Genomic DNA, 14,296 nt, shown 5'->3' on the forward strand with positions numbered 1-14,296 from the left:
GCTTTCCAGTGGCGACAAAAGACCTTCACGGTGAATACCGCCGCCAGATTCGGTGCAGGAGAGCGAAATAAACGAGACCTTAGTAATAACAATATGAATGAATTACCAAAAGTGAAGATCTCCAGTTTATCACCAGCGACGAGGGGATAAATGTATCAACAAGATCACGGTGTGATGAGTCAGCAGGTCGGATTTGGACATGAATTAACTTCAATCCCGGTCCAGAATCTTCGCTGAAATCCGGTCGTCTCTCTGGACTTGAAATTTTTAACCCATCGTGCATATGTACTTCGCCTTCTATTCAACTATCAAAGATCCATTGTATCGTAATGCCCAACCCCGAATCCCGTCGGACGGAGGCGAGGAGACTCCGAAAGACAACGCCCGCCCCATACGGCCAAGCATGCATCAATTGCGCTCGTGCCAAATGCAAATGCCTACTATTGGCGACTGGTGACCGGTGTGAAAGGTCTGCAACCATAGGCTCTGGCTTCAGGGCTGAGACGTGTGAAAGTGCATGATGCTGACCGATGACAGATGCGATCGTCTGGGCAAGGAATGCCGACCCCCGTTATCGGTCCGAATGCGCAGGAAGGGTTCTTCAAACACGAGAATTGCACGAGTGGAATCTAGACTCGATAGTCTTCTGTCTGCGCTGCAAAGCCCTAGTATATCTGCGCAGTCTTCTTCTGACTCGGAAGGAGTGCGAAAGGGTGACAATTCGCTAGAAGGGCACGCCGAGGAGTCGCCCAGCGCTCCCAACCCATATGATATTAAAACAAGGACTCCTGTCTTTGCGCTGCCTGCACTAGACAACCCAAACCCCTTGCTCCATGTCTCGTCCGATGCGGCAACTAGACTTCTTGAGTAGTTCCGGACCGAAAACCTGAACTATCTTCCCTACATCTATATACCGCCCCATGTCACCCCTCAAGAACTTATGAAAGAGAAGCCATTCTTCTGGTACTGCCTTACTGCAGTCCTGACGCCGAACCTGACTCAGAGAGAATCCCTGTTCACCAAAGTGCATAACACTATTTACCAAGAGCTTCTTGTGGACATTGCCCCTAACATGGACATTCTTCTCGGCCTTATGACCTTCATGTCCTGGTAAGTGAGTGGAGAGGCTCAACAGTCCCATTGGAAAAGTGTAGCTTAGTATCTTCTGACTTCCTTATCAAGGAAAATCTACTGCGCAAAGCCATTTCTTAACTTCTACAGCCACATACTGACCGGCGTGGTCTGCGAGCTGGGTATTAACAAAGCTCCACTCAATGAACAAACAATCTTACAAGGGTTTAACCGAGCGGCTGGTCTAAAGACAGATACCGCTATGAGCAGAACGTTAGAGGAGCGAAGGGCAGTGCTGGGGTGCTTTCTGATCACTTCAAGGTAAATCAGGAAGCTGTGCATTCAATGTTACTAGACATGATGAATAACTGTACTCTAGTATCGCCTCATCGCTATTTAAGAGTGATGCCTTGCGTTGGACGCCCCATATGGAAGAAAGCCTCGAGATCTTGGCTAGCACGAAAGAGTGCGTTGGAGACGAGCTGCTGGTATGGCTCGTCAGGATTCAGTTGGTGGTCGACAAATCTTATCATCTTCGCCGCGACGGCGAGAACTCGCATTCATCACCGTTGGTTACGGACCTCTTGCAATCCCAGCTGGACTCGATCAAGCGCCAGATACCTTCGCAACTGACGAAAAATAGTATGTCTTCCATCCTTCCTTTGGAGACCTGTTCCGTTAATTTCTCCGTCTAGATGTCATCAGTATGTACTTCTCGAACGCTGAACTTGCGATCCACGAGGTATTTATTAAAGCTCCCATCCCGACCAACTGCCCAGACCCCCAGGGCCTCAAAAGTCTTCACATATCCCTTCTCGCTACAAAGTCGTGGTTGGATGTCTGGTTGTGTGTTCCCCCAGAACACTATTTGGCAGTATCTTTTACCATACTCTTCCAGTTCTGTCGAGCCTTGGTGAACCTGTTCAAGCTTTCCACCCTGGACGATCCATCCTGGGACAAGAATGCTGTTCAAGACAGCGTAAATCTTCTTCATTATCTCGACCAGCTGCAAATTAATTTCAAAAGGTCATCCGACCATCTCGGCCAAGATGCGGAAGCGAACATATTTGCAAAGGGCGTGAAGATGATAACCGCTATCAAAGAAAGATGGGGACCGTCCTTGATGCAGGCCCGGCAGTACTTGCCTGCCACCGAGGTGGCTAACCCGACCTTGCAGAATACATTGGGCAACTCAGACGATTTCAGACTTGACGGTATTGACGATGTATGGATGATGGAACTCCTGGGATTCTTGTAGCAAATGACAATTTGTTTGCCATCTTACTGAAGAGCATCGTGCCGTTGTGTTCTTGTGTGTCCAGATATGCGAGAGAACAATTCTCGCACAGCGTAATGAGCCCATCGGGAATGATATGAACGGGGCGTGAGCGGGCTGATAGCAAGAAATCTATTTATCGAAGGATTTGCTGCATAGAAGTTGTATACGTAATAGCATTACATTGCTTACCAAGGTGCGCGTGGTATATGTCATTGGGGGCTTTTGAGATGACTTAGGTGTCCTTTCAGAAATTCCCACTCTTATTTGCCAAGCTCGTCCGAGTTTAGGTCAGAGAAGGACTGCCGTTCGAGAGGCATACTGATGGTCAGTGTGTTGCCGAGCGTATGAGGCTCTCGTGTGGTTGTCAGGAGAGCCAGGTGGTATCTTTTCTTTTGCTTTTCTCTCTCCAATGTCGGTCTCTATCGATCGCCCATGAAACGGCTCGATGCCACTGGGCTGCTGGGAAGAAGAGGTGCCCAGGACGCACCGGGTACAGAAAACGGACTCCGACAGGCCGAGGCCCACATATTACTCATGCCGTTTGAATTGGCTTTGTAGTGATGATGTTCCCAACTCCACAGCGCGCTTTAATAAGATCCGAAGGGAGTGTTGCAAAGAGATCCGCTTATGACAGATATTGTACTTTCTGGCTAATGTACGGAGTATCTCTGGTGGCTATGACTACCAACGTTGCTTATTACACAATCGTAATGTCTACCGCGTCGAATGAAGGGACCGTCAGACTTGGCTGCAGCAAGGGGGTCAAATATCGGTCCCATTGAGATCGTAACTGTCGTGGCTATGCGCTCCTTTGCATTTACCTAGCCCACCAGTTGTCTCACCTTCCGTCGCCCTGGTCCTGGACTCCTGGAAAACGTCCGATATCAGATGGAAATATCTCACAGGGATGTTGTTGACTATGTGCAAGGGCTGTTCTTCACATTGGCCGATCTGAATCGATCATAGCTTAGTGGCTGACTCCAGCCCCATGGACCGCACGGTATGTCGTTGAGGCAAGGCTGGCATTCCGCATTACCATGGCGCTTGTGCAGTGGATCGCTCAGCGCTAAACACGGCTCCTCTTTTCTGGCGCATCATCCGCGGGCGTGGCACGATACTACGTCACCGTTATGACCAATATGTTTCTGGCGCTTCTCGCGCGCACTGATCAAAGTAGCGCGAAGAATTGGACCCCCCCGGGCTACTCCGGATATTACCACGAAAGAGCAAAGGGAAAAACAAAGAACAGGCCGCCCAAGAATGGCCGTCATCAACCCTTGACGCCGGTTAGGGACGATGTGCCCTTCCAAGTCGCCGACGTGCGCTAGCGAGAGAAAGGTACTGGCAGTGGCCGATCTGGATCATCATAGCTTTCGTCTGTGCCCCACCATTCGGCTGAATTCTGTGCCGTGTCTGTTCTGGCGGGGGAAGTTGGAATCTCTGACATGCGGGGCAGTGAAAGCGGTTCATCTTAGGCTAATCAGGGCTGGTGTTGGGGCCTTGGCGACGTGAGACGACGCGCGAGAGTGGATTCCAGCAGCTCTCGAGGCAATCATCATTTCCTCAGGTTTCTGATTGTCGCATTCGTAATTTCCCGGCTTTGGAAGTGACGTGCCAGCCGTTCCGGTAGTCGGAAAGGAGCTTTCCCCACGGATCAGATATCAGTTTCTGTTTTTAGTAACGCGTGCCCTAACCATCTCACATTGCTGCGAGAATCCTGCGACAACAGGACTAGGATTGAATACGTGAAGAAAAATGATTGCTGAGCTTAGGAAACATACACAAACCGAGGTTAGAAATACACAGGCACGAATCACGCTCGGATTGAGGGGAAAATTCTGAACACGTACTCAGCTGACAGGGGCTCTGCCCTAACTCGACGGTCATTGCACAGGTTCACCCTGGACGGTCGGCCAACATGCTTCATTCTTTCATTCTACCCTGCATGCTTAGTAAGTGCATAGTCTCCAGTCCTTGGTTGCCTTTCATTCGACCAGAACCGGGACTATCCATTCGGCGAATGAGGTCTCCAGCGTCTGGCATGCATATGGTAAGTCTCGCGACGCAACGCACCCCTCTCCCCTCGACGGCCCTATTTATGCATGACGCAGAAGCGGGATGACCGCATGGAGACATCCGTGTCCATAAGATCAATGGTGTAATTAACAAGGTTCGTCGAGTGTCCGTTGTGTTGCACTGGTGGGGTAAATGAAAGCCCAGAATCTGCGGTCGAATGCACATCATAGGTTGCAGATGAGGAGAGCAGCAGTTCGGATACAGTGGTGCCATGCCAATGGTTGGAGATCCCAGGCTCAAATCAAGAAATGCACCACTCATAGTGACGATTTCCTCTCCGGGCCTCCGGCTATGCAGGCGCAAGATTCGCAAATTTCTGGTTGTCCTAAACCTACTGCATGGGAGACGATTCAACCGACTGGGTAAGCCAATCCTATACTCCCATCCTGCCACCCCTTACAGCGAGTCAAGAGTCAACAAAGACTAGGCCGCGCGGGGAAACTCGTACTTAGTGGGGGAAGTATCGTATTGCGCCAAGAGTCGTCACAGTGGAGGCTATTTCCTGGACCCCACCAGAAGTGTAGTTCTTTTCTCCCCTATCCCAACACCCCCCCCATGATGTAATATGCTCATGCCACCCTGGAAAGCCACAGACAGTAGCTTCAGATACAGTGCGATCGTCTCGGAACAAGCCAGTGAATAATGCCAGCCATCACGCCATCGAGAACGGACGAAGGACTGTGCGCCATGCATCAGCAAAACGATTCCGTCCCAGAAGATTCGCCAGCGTTCCCATGTGAAGTGAGGGGCTGCTCAGGGGTCTTATTGAAGTATATAAGGCGAGTGAGAAGCCGACAACATATAAGTAGTCGGAAGAACAGCCCCTGTTGCTAAACGTTCCATTGAAATCCCAAGTCCTTTGATACCAGTTCAATTTCCACCTATTCGCACCATTATCCATCCAACCAAGTTCCATTTTGCAGCCATGGCAACCCAAGTAATAACGGAAAACACCTACCTGGCGGGAGCCCGCAACAGTCTCAAGAAGGAAGACTGTATGGAGCTCTATGAGAAGTGGGCCGCCTCCTACAACGATGACCTTGCCGACGCATCCCAGAACTACATCGCTCCGCTCCTTGTCGCCCAAGCCGCCCTTGCATCCAGCAAAGACCTCGAGGCTACCGTATTGGACGCTGGCTGTGGAACGGGTCTTGTGGCCGAAGCCCTTGCCAAAGGCAGCCCATGGACCATCGATGGCATGGATTTGTCTCCCGCTATGCTCAAGGTAGCAGAACAGACTGGCGTGTATCGAAGCCTCTTCAAAGTGGACTTGACCCAACCGATCGACCAACCAGACCAGATGTACGACATTGTGACATGCTGCGGCACCTTCACACGCGGCCACGTCGGGCCCGACCCTGCCTTGAGAGAATTCATCCGTCTTCTCAAGCCAAATGGCGTCATCGTCGCCACGGTCCTCGAGGAGATTTGGGTGTCCGGAGGCTACAAAGCTGAAGCCGACAAGCTCGAGGCAGAAGGCTTGGCCAAGGTCGTCAGCCGAGACCTCATAGACTATCGCAAGGGAGCGGGCGACAAAGCAACATTGCTCCTGATGAAAAAGGCCGGATCCGCTTGAATGAACGAGACGACATCTTTCTTCTGTGTCGGGCTTTTGGCGTGAGAAGGAGGGAGGCTTTCTAACATTCTAGGTTTGGACTGAGCTTAAGTTGGCAAGGACCTCAAGCTTGTTCCCAATGCGACAATGTGTTCATTATTCCCCAGTGCGACTGCCTGTTTTTCCCAGTGCGACTACTCCTTCCCAGCGCAACTGTTCTTCCCCCGGTGCGACCGTTCTCCGATGGACTTCGACAGGGACCCGAGTCTAGGCTGCGCTGTATATGAACAAGCTTACTAGATAATGAGAATATAGAGCTGGAGAGTAAATCAAACCGCGCGTAGGAATAGGGAAGTTTAAGACTTCACTTCCCGTAGAGAGTAAGCTGTAGAGGAGTCCATAGTTGTAGTTTGATACTTACATGATTGGCGAAAAAAAACTGAAAGCTGCGATAATGGTACTTGAAAGCGATAAAACTAAAACTATACAGTCTGCAAATGCATATGAATTGGCCACAAGAAAGAGTCATGCTCCAATATAGTTCGGCTCGTATTCAAGAAAGTTTGATATCATATCTTGTCCCAAATTTCATAATATATCTGAATCTTCTTCAAGATTCTATATGGACAAATGACGCCGCAATCACTCTATCATTCCTGAACATTTCAATGTCGAACCTCGCAATATATTACAATAGTCCTTTGTGATATTACCGATAGATTGTACAGGGTAGTGCCCGAAGTCCTGCTGGCGGCTCCCAGACACTGCCGTTAGTGGCTCGCATCTCTCTTGACCGTTTTGTATCCAGGAAAAGATAGAAAACTCGAGTCTGGAATGGAATTGCCCATGATAACTCCTCCACGAGACTGACTTATGCACGGGCATACTTCAAGGTTGTGCTGCTGGTTGCACTTGCCAGGCTGACAGCGATCAAATCATACGTCACGCCGTATACTACGAGGGCTTCCCCAACCTAGAAAGCCAGAAGAAAAGCTCCTCTTTCAATTCCAACCGTATGTGTTGATCGATTGTGTATGTCTTCGACCTTGTAAGTATGCTTGTATTTGCATCCTACATTAACTTGACATCATAATCCACCTTGGTAGGATCCTGACTTTCATAAGCTCACTATGCATAAGTCCATGGGCGAATATATCCCCGATGAGGCTGTAGGGATGCTCGCCAAAGTGGTAGATACCAAATAACCGATCTGCCTCTCTTAGAGCTAAAATGGTATCACCATTCTGGACTGTATATGAAGCATTGTACATGTGCTTTGCGTGAGTGAGGCCGAGTCAACCTCTCTGTTCCCATACCGCAGCACTCGTTTAACAGCCATGGAATATTCTTCGGCAACATCCTCAAATTACTGAACCAACGAACAGTCAATGATTGAAGCTGATGCTTCAATCAACTGGAAAATGCGAACGTGGTCTGAAAGCATCTCCTTGCTAACAGTGGGCAACCCTTTCGTCCATTCGATCAGCTCACGCGACCTGTGCCGAGGATAGACCCAGAGATGAAAAGAGAACGTTTCATTTGCGTTGACTAGGTCGAGGGGAGGTGGGGACTGCGATGCTCTTGCTGTAGTACCACGTAGCACGCAAGTGGTATCCACGATAGAAAACTCGTTTGCTAGGAAATATCTAAGGTTAATGAGGAATCTAACCAGTGATGTGACGCTTAGTCTGATGACAGGACTAAGCAGCGCTTGAAGTTGAAGTCGACGCATAATCTAGAACTTCGTCCCTTGAGCATCAGGATTGAATTGCCGATGTCGAAATGCGTCAAATGAAGACTGCTTGTCCTGCCTGGTATGTGGTATATACACGTCGAAATCCATAGTATCAGGAGGTGTGGTATTCTCAGAGTGGGCGAGTGGGTAAGATCAAGAGGGAAGCCTAGAGCTTGCTTGATGCCACAAGCTATTTTTTGACCTGTGGTCTGTTTCACTCCTGGTTTGACAGGCTGTAGTCCCTAGGAGATATCAGGCCATCATGATTCCACGGAGAACGACCGACTGACAGGGCACGTGTTAAGCCAAGTTCGGAATGCCAGGTGACGTGATAGCAAGCGAAAGAGAACTAGGACTGTTGAGAGGAGTCGAGACTCAATGCTAGCCTGCTCTGGACATAGGTTTTCTCACTAACAACGATGGTCTGTCTGTGGACCCGCACATCTCTAAGGCTTCTATTGGGAGTTATTTCTGTGACCGTCAAAGAGCGGCCCCAGTGCCCGATTCCCCGAACCCCACTGCCCTGGCTAGTGTCATCAGATGGATATCTCGTGTTGCGATATGACTGGCGGAGCCTCGGTGTCTTTCGAGTGAAGACACTTATCCCGAGATGTAACCTCATGATTATTCATGGTGACCAGCAAGCAGATAAATTTGCCCGCACACGAAATCAACCCGGTCGGAGAAAGATTTCGATTGCCACACTCGTCCTCACAGTTCCTCTCAAGCAAGATGGCAGAGAGTAACGAAAGAATACTTGTCGACTCCGGCGATGAGTACGCCTCCCAGTATGTGGCGACCGACTCCGAGGTAACATCGATGCGCAGCAGCATCGCCAACTATGTTTACGAAAATGGCCGACGCTACCACGCGTATCATGCGGGATCGTACTGGGGATCTAACGACGAGAAGGCCATTGACGCGATGGAAATCTGCCATCATCTCTATGGGCTGTTGTTACATGGCCGATTGTACCTCGCCCCGATCAAGAATCCACAGCGAGTGCTTGATGTTGGAACGGGAACTGGGTCCTGGGCCACCGACTTTGCCGATCTTCACCCGGGGGCAACGGTTATTGGAACCGATCTCTCGCCAATCCAGCCTAGCCTTGTGCCTCCCAATGTGTATTTTGAGATTGACGACTGCTGTGATGAGTGGGTATACAAAACTCCATTTGACTATATCCATGTTCGCGGGCTATACGGGTGCGTGGCGGATTGGGGCGGGTTTTACCAGCAGGCTCTGAAGTATACTTTCCCAAATCAGACTGTTGGCTCCTGATCCTAATCATGTTGGCTATTAGGAACCTTCAGCCAGGTGGATATTTGGAGCAGGCCGAGATGAGTGTGACCCCAGTCTCGGACGACGGAAGCACGACAGGGACAGTGTATGAGATATGGGGCGAGAAAAGTCTTGAAGCGGGCGATAAATTCGGCAAAACCCTGCGCATAGTGGACGAGTCGAAACAGCGGATGACGGAGGCTGGTTTCGTTAACGTTACAGAACATCGGTACAAACTACCCATCGGCCCCTGGCCAAAAGACCCGCATCTGAAGACTCTGGGTCGGTATTGTCGCATCGTCATAGAGGAAAGCCTGGAGATGTGGGCAATGATGTTGTGGACCAAGATTCTGGGAGTAAGTGATTAGCCATATAAGAGCATCAACGAGTAACTAACACGAGAGATTAGTGGTCGAGGGAAGAGGTTGAAGTAGTTTTTGCCAAAATGCGTGACGCACTAAATAATCCCAGTATCCACGCATACGTCGAGATATCGGTGGTTTATGGACAGAAGCCAAACGTCTAGCCCGAGTTGTGTGAAAGAAAGCAAGGGGCCATTACAGAGCGTTGGCCTATACCTGTACAATATGCCACAATCCGCATGTAGCTTCTTCAAAAGCCTGTCGTGAACAGGATGGGAAGCGGAAGCACCCTGGTGCTTCAAGAGCATCCAGACATGTCAAGACTTGCCAACAGAGAAACTCTACATAGACCTGAAATCAAATACCACGATAGAAAGATCACGTCTTGAAGCTCTCTTATTTGATGTAAGGACCGCAATCACGTGTTCAGATGTTGAGCCAAAAAAGGGGAAGGAGAAAACGAACGGAAGCGCCCTTCCATTCTTAACATAGGAACACCCCCAAGGTTAGAAGACATATCTGAACGCCGTATTCTGAACATCGGTTAGATCCTCCGTCGTCCCAGATAACCCCTGAGCTAGTTCCTTGGGTCCATTCGTAGGCATAAAGGCCGCAGGCCCGTATACCCGATCTCTCCGTGAGTTTTCTAACCGCCAACAAAACCCTAGGGCTAGGATCAGAACAGTTGCTACCCCAAGACACACCATCATTGCGATGAAACCGCTCTATTGGAACGTTAGCATGGCCATTTATTCTGACCCGGTGGCTGTACCTTGTAGCCTGGAGCTTCACGCGCAAAAAACAAAAATGGACCGATGATATTTCCTGCGCAGTAAGCGATGAACATCATCGCGCTCACAGTTGCCTTTTTGGTAAAGCCAGCAACATTGGATGAGACCATGGAGAGGGTCATGGGAATACCCGCCGCATAGGCAACAAACAGGTAAAGACCAAATAGGCGGAGTCCTGTGCTTTCACAGGCGTAGACCAAAATACTCCCAACAAGACTATATGCTTTCCGTCAAGAATTGGTCTCCTTCAGTACTAGGTGATGGAACTTACGCAATCGCTGTGCAAGCAGCCAGTAGCATGCAACGGATATTTCGAAACTTGGAGGCAAGGTAGGTACTGTTGTATGTTGAACTGTCTTAGCCGTGCAAGAGATAGATAGACTTTGGAGGAAATACCTTCCTAGAGCAAAGAGTGCGTGCACAGCACCAGTTGGTATTGACAAAAGGTAAACTTGTAACGTTGAAAATCCGAAGCCTTTCACTACCAATGCCGAGAACTATGCAGCCACATTAACCATCTATAATGGCAACCCTGGTTGAGGGGGAGGAAGATACCATGGTCAAGCCCCCATTGGGGATATTGTTGGCTATCTGGAACAAGAACAAGATGTAAATCTTGTAGTCTGTCAAGGCCTCCCATACCTGATGCCACTCAATCTTGTCGTGTTTGATAGTTGTTTGGTTCACTTTGACTCGTTCTTCAGCCTCGGAGCGTTCGCGTTGGGAGAGAAATCGGGCGGATAACGGAGAGTCTGGCATGAATAGAAGAAACACAATCGACCAGGCAACGGTAATCAGTCCATAAATAATAAATAGCCACTACGCCAGCGTTAGCCTCACGCATGAACGGGATCAACATACGACTCGCACCTTCCAGGCGGGGATGGAGCCGACAATATGAGCGACTCCATATGCTACCAGCCCTCCAAATGCTGTTGCGATGGAGTTACCAGCGAACCATACACCATGGCGAAATGGCTGCTCAGACCTGGTATACCACATGCCGGTGATCAGGCTGAAACCAGGAGAAATAGCTGCTTCAGTTAAACCCAGAAAGAAGCGAGTAACCATAAGCCCAGAAAAGTTATGCGTAGCAGCGTGGCATGCAAGCACGACACCCCAAAGAAAGCTAACAACATGGTCAATATTGCTCACAACTATGTGATTGTCCGAGTAGACTTCAGCTCACAGTGTCGTGGCGAGAAACTTCGCAATCGGCAGCCGAACCATGAGCATGGAGGCAGGGTATGAAAATACAAGGTATGAGAAATAGAAGATCGAGCCTGACCAAGAGTACTCATTGCCGGTCAATCTCTTTATGCTCCACAGTTAGCCTGCACCTCCTTGTCTTCGGCCATCGGACTAACCAGGTCTTCTACGATACCCATAATGGCGGATTGGGACAAACTTTGCTTGTCAAGAAATTGAAGCATGTAGGATATCATCATGATTGGCAACAGACTAGAATCTCCAGTTAATTTTCATGCATCGCTAGCAAGACTGATTCTTGCAAGTGCACTTACCGCCAATCGATCTTTCTCAGCAAGGAGGTATTTGTGGTTGACGTTGATGGGTCTGGCAATTGTTCTCCATATCCGACAGAAACGCGATGGAGGTCCGTAGCCTGGCTTAAGGCTACCTCCACGTCCTTTTCGGAAGTCTCTGGCTTTTCTTGAATATTCGGCATTGGGGTGGTACTTCTTGGAGTTTTGGTAAGACTTCTGAAGATACAAACCCATCAGACGTCTGCATACCGTTCCTAAATACTGATGGTGTTGGCCTTCATCTCTGCTTAAAACCGTGATAAGATGATATCGGTACCCCCGCTCGAGATATTGACTAGTAAGAGACGATCGTCAACCTTCATGCCGTTATCTGCCATACCAATAAACCTTATCGCGTCGAATGGACGGACATTAAGTTGGCCGTCGCTTAACTTGCAACCACTCAGAGCTCAGAATTGCGGAGATGGCCATATCTAGGGACGGATATTTATTGGCTGTGTCGGCAAATATGGGTCTAGCATAATGCCCTTCTCAAGTGCACTCCTAGACTTTGCTCTTTGAGGTTGGCCTGCCAAGACGATTCAATGTTCTACCATATAATAAACAAGATTGATGATAGGGACCGATAGCCGAGGATAGATACTAAGAGATAATGCCTACAACTGTGTTGGTTCGGTGGCTGTCCAAGACTAAAGGTTGAGGCCACTCATCTCATCAAGCCACCCCCTCATGGATGGAAAGACTATCGTATGCTGCGATTCTACGAGGGTCTTCCGGATCCACTGGCGGTCTGGTGAGTCCTCCATACACCCGGCCAGGACGGCTATCGGCCAGTGGACCCTTCCTAAGCATGACGGACTTCCGGCTGAAAGTTCCTTAATGATTGCTAATGCACCATTCACTGCGTCGTGTGAGGACACGGACGGGGTGCTAATACCCCCAAGCAAGCTCCTCCGGTAGCAGAAAAGGATCGTAGTGGCATGATATTCTGCAACTGCAAAATAGATCGTTTGCAGTTGCCTGTTTCGCAAGTCCGAGTGCGGCCGCTGGCTGATGGCTATCAGATCTTGGTATCGCTATGCGTGGATTGATGATCAGCTGGATACTTCCCGTGGGATGAGTGCATTCTATACCTTTCCAATGCCATGTAGGTCTTGCTCTAGGCAACCCAAGAGATCGCTTTCGGGTTTGACTTGTATCCTTTGAGGCATACACAAGAGTTTATATTTCAGTTTCTTGCATTCGTTGGTCAGCTCCAGCGGACGAAAGACCGAAATGTCATCCAACGACGCTTCGGTCGGGTATTCAAACGGCCAGATCGCATGCTGTGATGTGCGGGTGTTATAAAAGAGCTCATCCATAGTAGACACAAAGGAAGATTCATGGCCGGCCTCCTCCCACAATTGGCGGAGATGACCGTACTTGCATATTGTGAGGTTCGCATACCTGTGGTCATGAGTAGAAAGCTACAATTACCTTCAAGCCAACATGGACTTACATTACAAAGAGTAATAACTGTTGCGTCAGTACCGGTAGTCTAGCACATTGGCGAGGCTCGCCAAGCTTCGGAACTAAATCATGAGCTTTGAGGAACGTGTAGATGCCTTGAATATGCACCTCTACGGCCGCACTATCCTGACCAAACATATACTCATAGGTCACCATGAGGAAAAATGCTGTCGCGATCTCATCCACTTCTTGAGGAGATAGGGATCCCTGGCTCTTACTAAGAATGAGCTGAAAGTCGCGTAGAGCGCTCTGGTAGTGTACCGTCCCAGCTTCGCCAGGCCATGGGTCATGTGAAGCCAGCTGCTCGCTTCGAAGTCGTTCCATGTGGCGAATCCCTTCCAGCTCTGTAGCAGAGATTGCCAAAATCATACTCGTTACGACCGATGAGTGCGGGGCGATATGACTATACACATAATGAAGAGAGGCCCACTGCCATGGCTTCCCAAGCCACCGCACCATGGACGTATGGGGAAAGAATGCGAAGTACTCCCGTTCGCTGGATGATAGCAACCGGGAGTTCGGCAAAGACAGGAAAGAAAGATGCACACCTGGGCCTATGTTTCGTGGCCGGAGGGGGTGATAGTTTCGCTGTAGGCTTGGACCCCTCGACGCTTTCGATGCCGGTTTCGACCTGGGGGGTTGTCTCGGAATCCTTTGAGTCCATTCACATTGCATTTGGGCATTTATACATCGGATACATGCAGGATGCGTCTCATCACACTTAATCTTCCGGGTCCGACACGTGGCGCACCCTATTGCGTGATCATTTAGTGGGGGGAACGCAAACTAGTCGATCTAAATCAAGAGTCTCACCGGTGCGAGATCGCGATGCATGGCGTCCAGACATAACTTCCACGGGGATATGATATTATCTTGTTGCATAAATGGCAGACCGGAGAAGAAATGAACGGGCGTTGTTGGACTTTAAGTGGATCTGCTGCCGCTTCGTTCGGCAATTGGTTGCGGGATAAGCGAGGGCCTCCCGCTGATTGGACGGGCAGTTGCCGATATCAACATTGGTTCTTCAGGAATCCACCCTCAGGCATCCACCGTATACACCCTAAATTAGTATAAGTAGACTAGGATAAGTAGAGCAGTATAAGTACAAAGCTAGCATCTTGGGAGTCGTCTT

General features: G+C 49.5%; 6 protein-coding genes across 6 annotated transcripts; 4 read left to right on the plus strand and 2 right to left on the minus strand.

Moving 5' to 3' along the window:
- The first annotated feature begins 171 nt into the window (after positions 1 to 171).
- BDV37DRAFT_103520 (uncharacterized protein) lies at positions 172 to 1,185 on the plus strand. The gene is made up of 2 exons (XM_032078227.1): positions 172 to 469; positions 538 to 1,185. Exons 1-2 carry the CDS (start codon positions 330 to 332, stop codon positions 869 to 871), a joined length of 474 nt encoding a protein of 157 aa, XP_031942232.1. The 5' UTR covers positions 172 to 329; the 3' UTR covers positions 872 to 1,185.
- On the plus strand, positions 734 to 2,512 carry BDV37DRAFT_103460 (uncharacterized protein). The gene is made up of 4 exons (XM_032078226.1): positions 734 to 1,110; positions 1,183 to 1,392; positions 1,451 to 1,713; positions 1,767 to 2,512. Exons 1-4 carry the CDS (start codon positions 941 to 943, stop codon positions 2,327 to 2,329), a joined length of 1,206 nt encoding a protein of 401 aa, XP_031942233.1. The 5' UTR covers positions 734 to 940; the 3' UTR covers positions 2,330 to 2,512.
- A 2,505-nt stretch (positions 2,513 to 5,017) lies between these two features.
- BDV37DRAFT_103426 (class I SAM-dependent DNA methyltransferase) lies at positions 5,018 to 6,278 on the plus strand. Its single transcript, XM_032078224.1, has one exon. It carries the CDS (start codon positions 5,352 to 5,354, stop codon positions 6,000 to 6,002), a length of 651 nt encoding a protein of 216 aa, XP_031942234.1. The 5' UTR covers positions 5,018 to 5,351; the 3' UTR covers positions 6,003 to 6,278.
- Positions 6,279 to 8,448: 2,170 nt separating this feature from the next.
- Positions 8,449 to 9,523, plus strand: BDV37DRAFT_271124 (class I SAM-dependent methyltransferase; the record flags this gene model as incomplete). The annotated part of the gene is made up of 3 exons (XM_032084674.1): positions 8,449 to 8,963; positions 9,020 to 9,353; positions 9,407 to 9,523. 3 exons carry the CDS (start codon positions 8,449 to 8,451, stop codon positions 9,521 to 9,523), a joined length of 966 nt encoding a protein of 321 aa, XP_031942235.1.
- A 342-nt stretch (positions 9,524 to 9,865) lies between these two features.
- On the minus strand, positions 9,866 to 11,451 carry BDV37DRAFT_271125 (major facilitator superfamily domain-containing protein; the record flags this gene model as incomplete). Its single annotated transcript, XM_032084675.1, has 6 exons — positions 9,866 to 10,084; positions 10,132 to 10,366; positions 10,547 to 10,647; positions 10,706 to 10,969; positions 11,021 to 11,307; positions 11,340 to 11,451. The coding sequence occupies 6 exons, from the start codon at positions 11,449 to 11,451 to the stop codon at positions 9,866 to 9,868; spliced, it is 1,218 nt and encodes a 405-aa protein (XP_031942236.1).
- Positions 11,452 to 12,090: 639 nt separating this feature from the next.
- Positions 12,091 to 14,292, minus strand: BDV37DRAFT_103416 (Zn(II)2Cys6 transcription factor). The gene is made up of 4 exons (XM_032078223.1): positions 13,978 to 14,292; positions 13,154 to 13,916; positions 12,789 to 13,101; positions 12,091 to 12,731 (listed from the first exon to the last, which is right to left on the minus strand). Exons 1-4 carry the CDS (start codon positions 14,009 to 14,011, stop codon positions 12,345 to 12,347), a joined length of 1,497 nt encoding a protein of 498 aa, XP_031942237.1. The 5' UTR covers positions 14,012 to 14,292; the 3' UTR covers positions 12,091 to 12,344.
- Between the last annotated feature and the right edge of the window lie 4 nt (positions 14,293 to 14,296).

The sequence above is a fragment of the Aspergillus pseudonomiae genome (assembly GCF_009193645.1).
Source record: "Aspergillus pseudonomiae strain CBS 119388 unplaced genomic scaffold BDV37scaffold_27, whole genome shotgun sequence".
Taxonomy (NCBI): Eukaryota; Fungi; Ascomycota; class Eurotiomycetes; order Eurotiales; family Aspergillaceae; genus Aspergillus; species Aspergillus pseudonomiae.

What these genes read in the sequence shown, in the direction of transcription:
- BDV37DRAFT_103520 (XM_032078227.1), top strand. Translation starts at nt 330, where the DNA reads ATGCCCAACCCCGAATCCCGTCGGACGGAGGCGAGGAGACTCCGAAAG. An exon ending in ACTGGTGACCGGTGTGAAAG is followed by an intron (nt 470 to 537) that starts GTCTGCAACCAT and finishes GACCGATGACAG; the next exon opens with ATGCGATCGTCTGGGCAAGG.
- BDV37DRAFT_103460 (XM_032078226.1), top strand. Translation starts at nt 941, where the DNA reads ATGAAAGAGAAGCCATTCTTCTGGTACTGCCTTACTGCAGTCCTGACG. An exon ending in CTTATGACCTTCATGTCCTG is followed by an intron (nt 1,111 to 1,182) that starts GTAAGTGAGTGG and finishes TTCCTTATCAAG; the next exon opens with GAAAATCTACTGCGCAAAGC. An exon ending in TGCTTTCTGATCACTTCAAG is followed by an intron (nt 1,393 to 1,450) that starts GTAAATCAGGAA and finishes ACTGTACTCTAG; the next exon opens with TATCGCCTCATCGCTATTTA.
- BDV37DRAFT_103426 (XM_032078224.1), top strand. Translation starts at nt 5,352, where the DNA reads ATGGCAACCCAAGTAATAACGGAAAACACCTACCTGGCGGGAGCCCGC.
- BDV37DRAFT_103416 (XM_032078223.1), bottom strand. Translation starts at nt 14,011, where the DNA reads ATGTCTGGACGCCATGCATCGCGATCTCGCACCG. An exon ending in CAGTTATTACTCTTTGTAAT is followed by an intron (nt 13,102 to 13,153) that starts GTAAGTCCATGT and finishes TCATGACCACAG; the next exon opens with GTATGCGAACCTCACAATAT. An exon ending in ACCTACATGGCATTGGAAAG is followed by an intron (nt 12,732 to 12,788) that starts GTATAGAATGCA and finishes ATCCACGCATAG; the next exon opens with CGATACCAAGATCTGATAGC.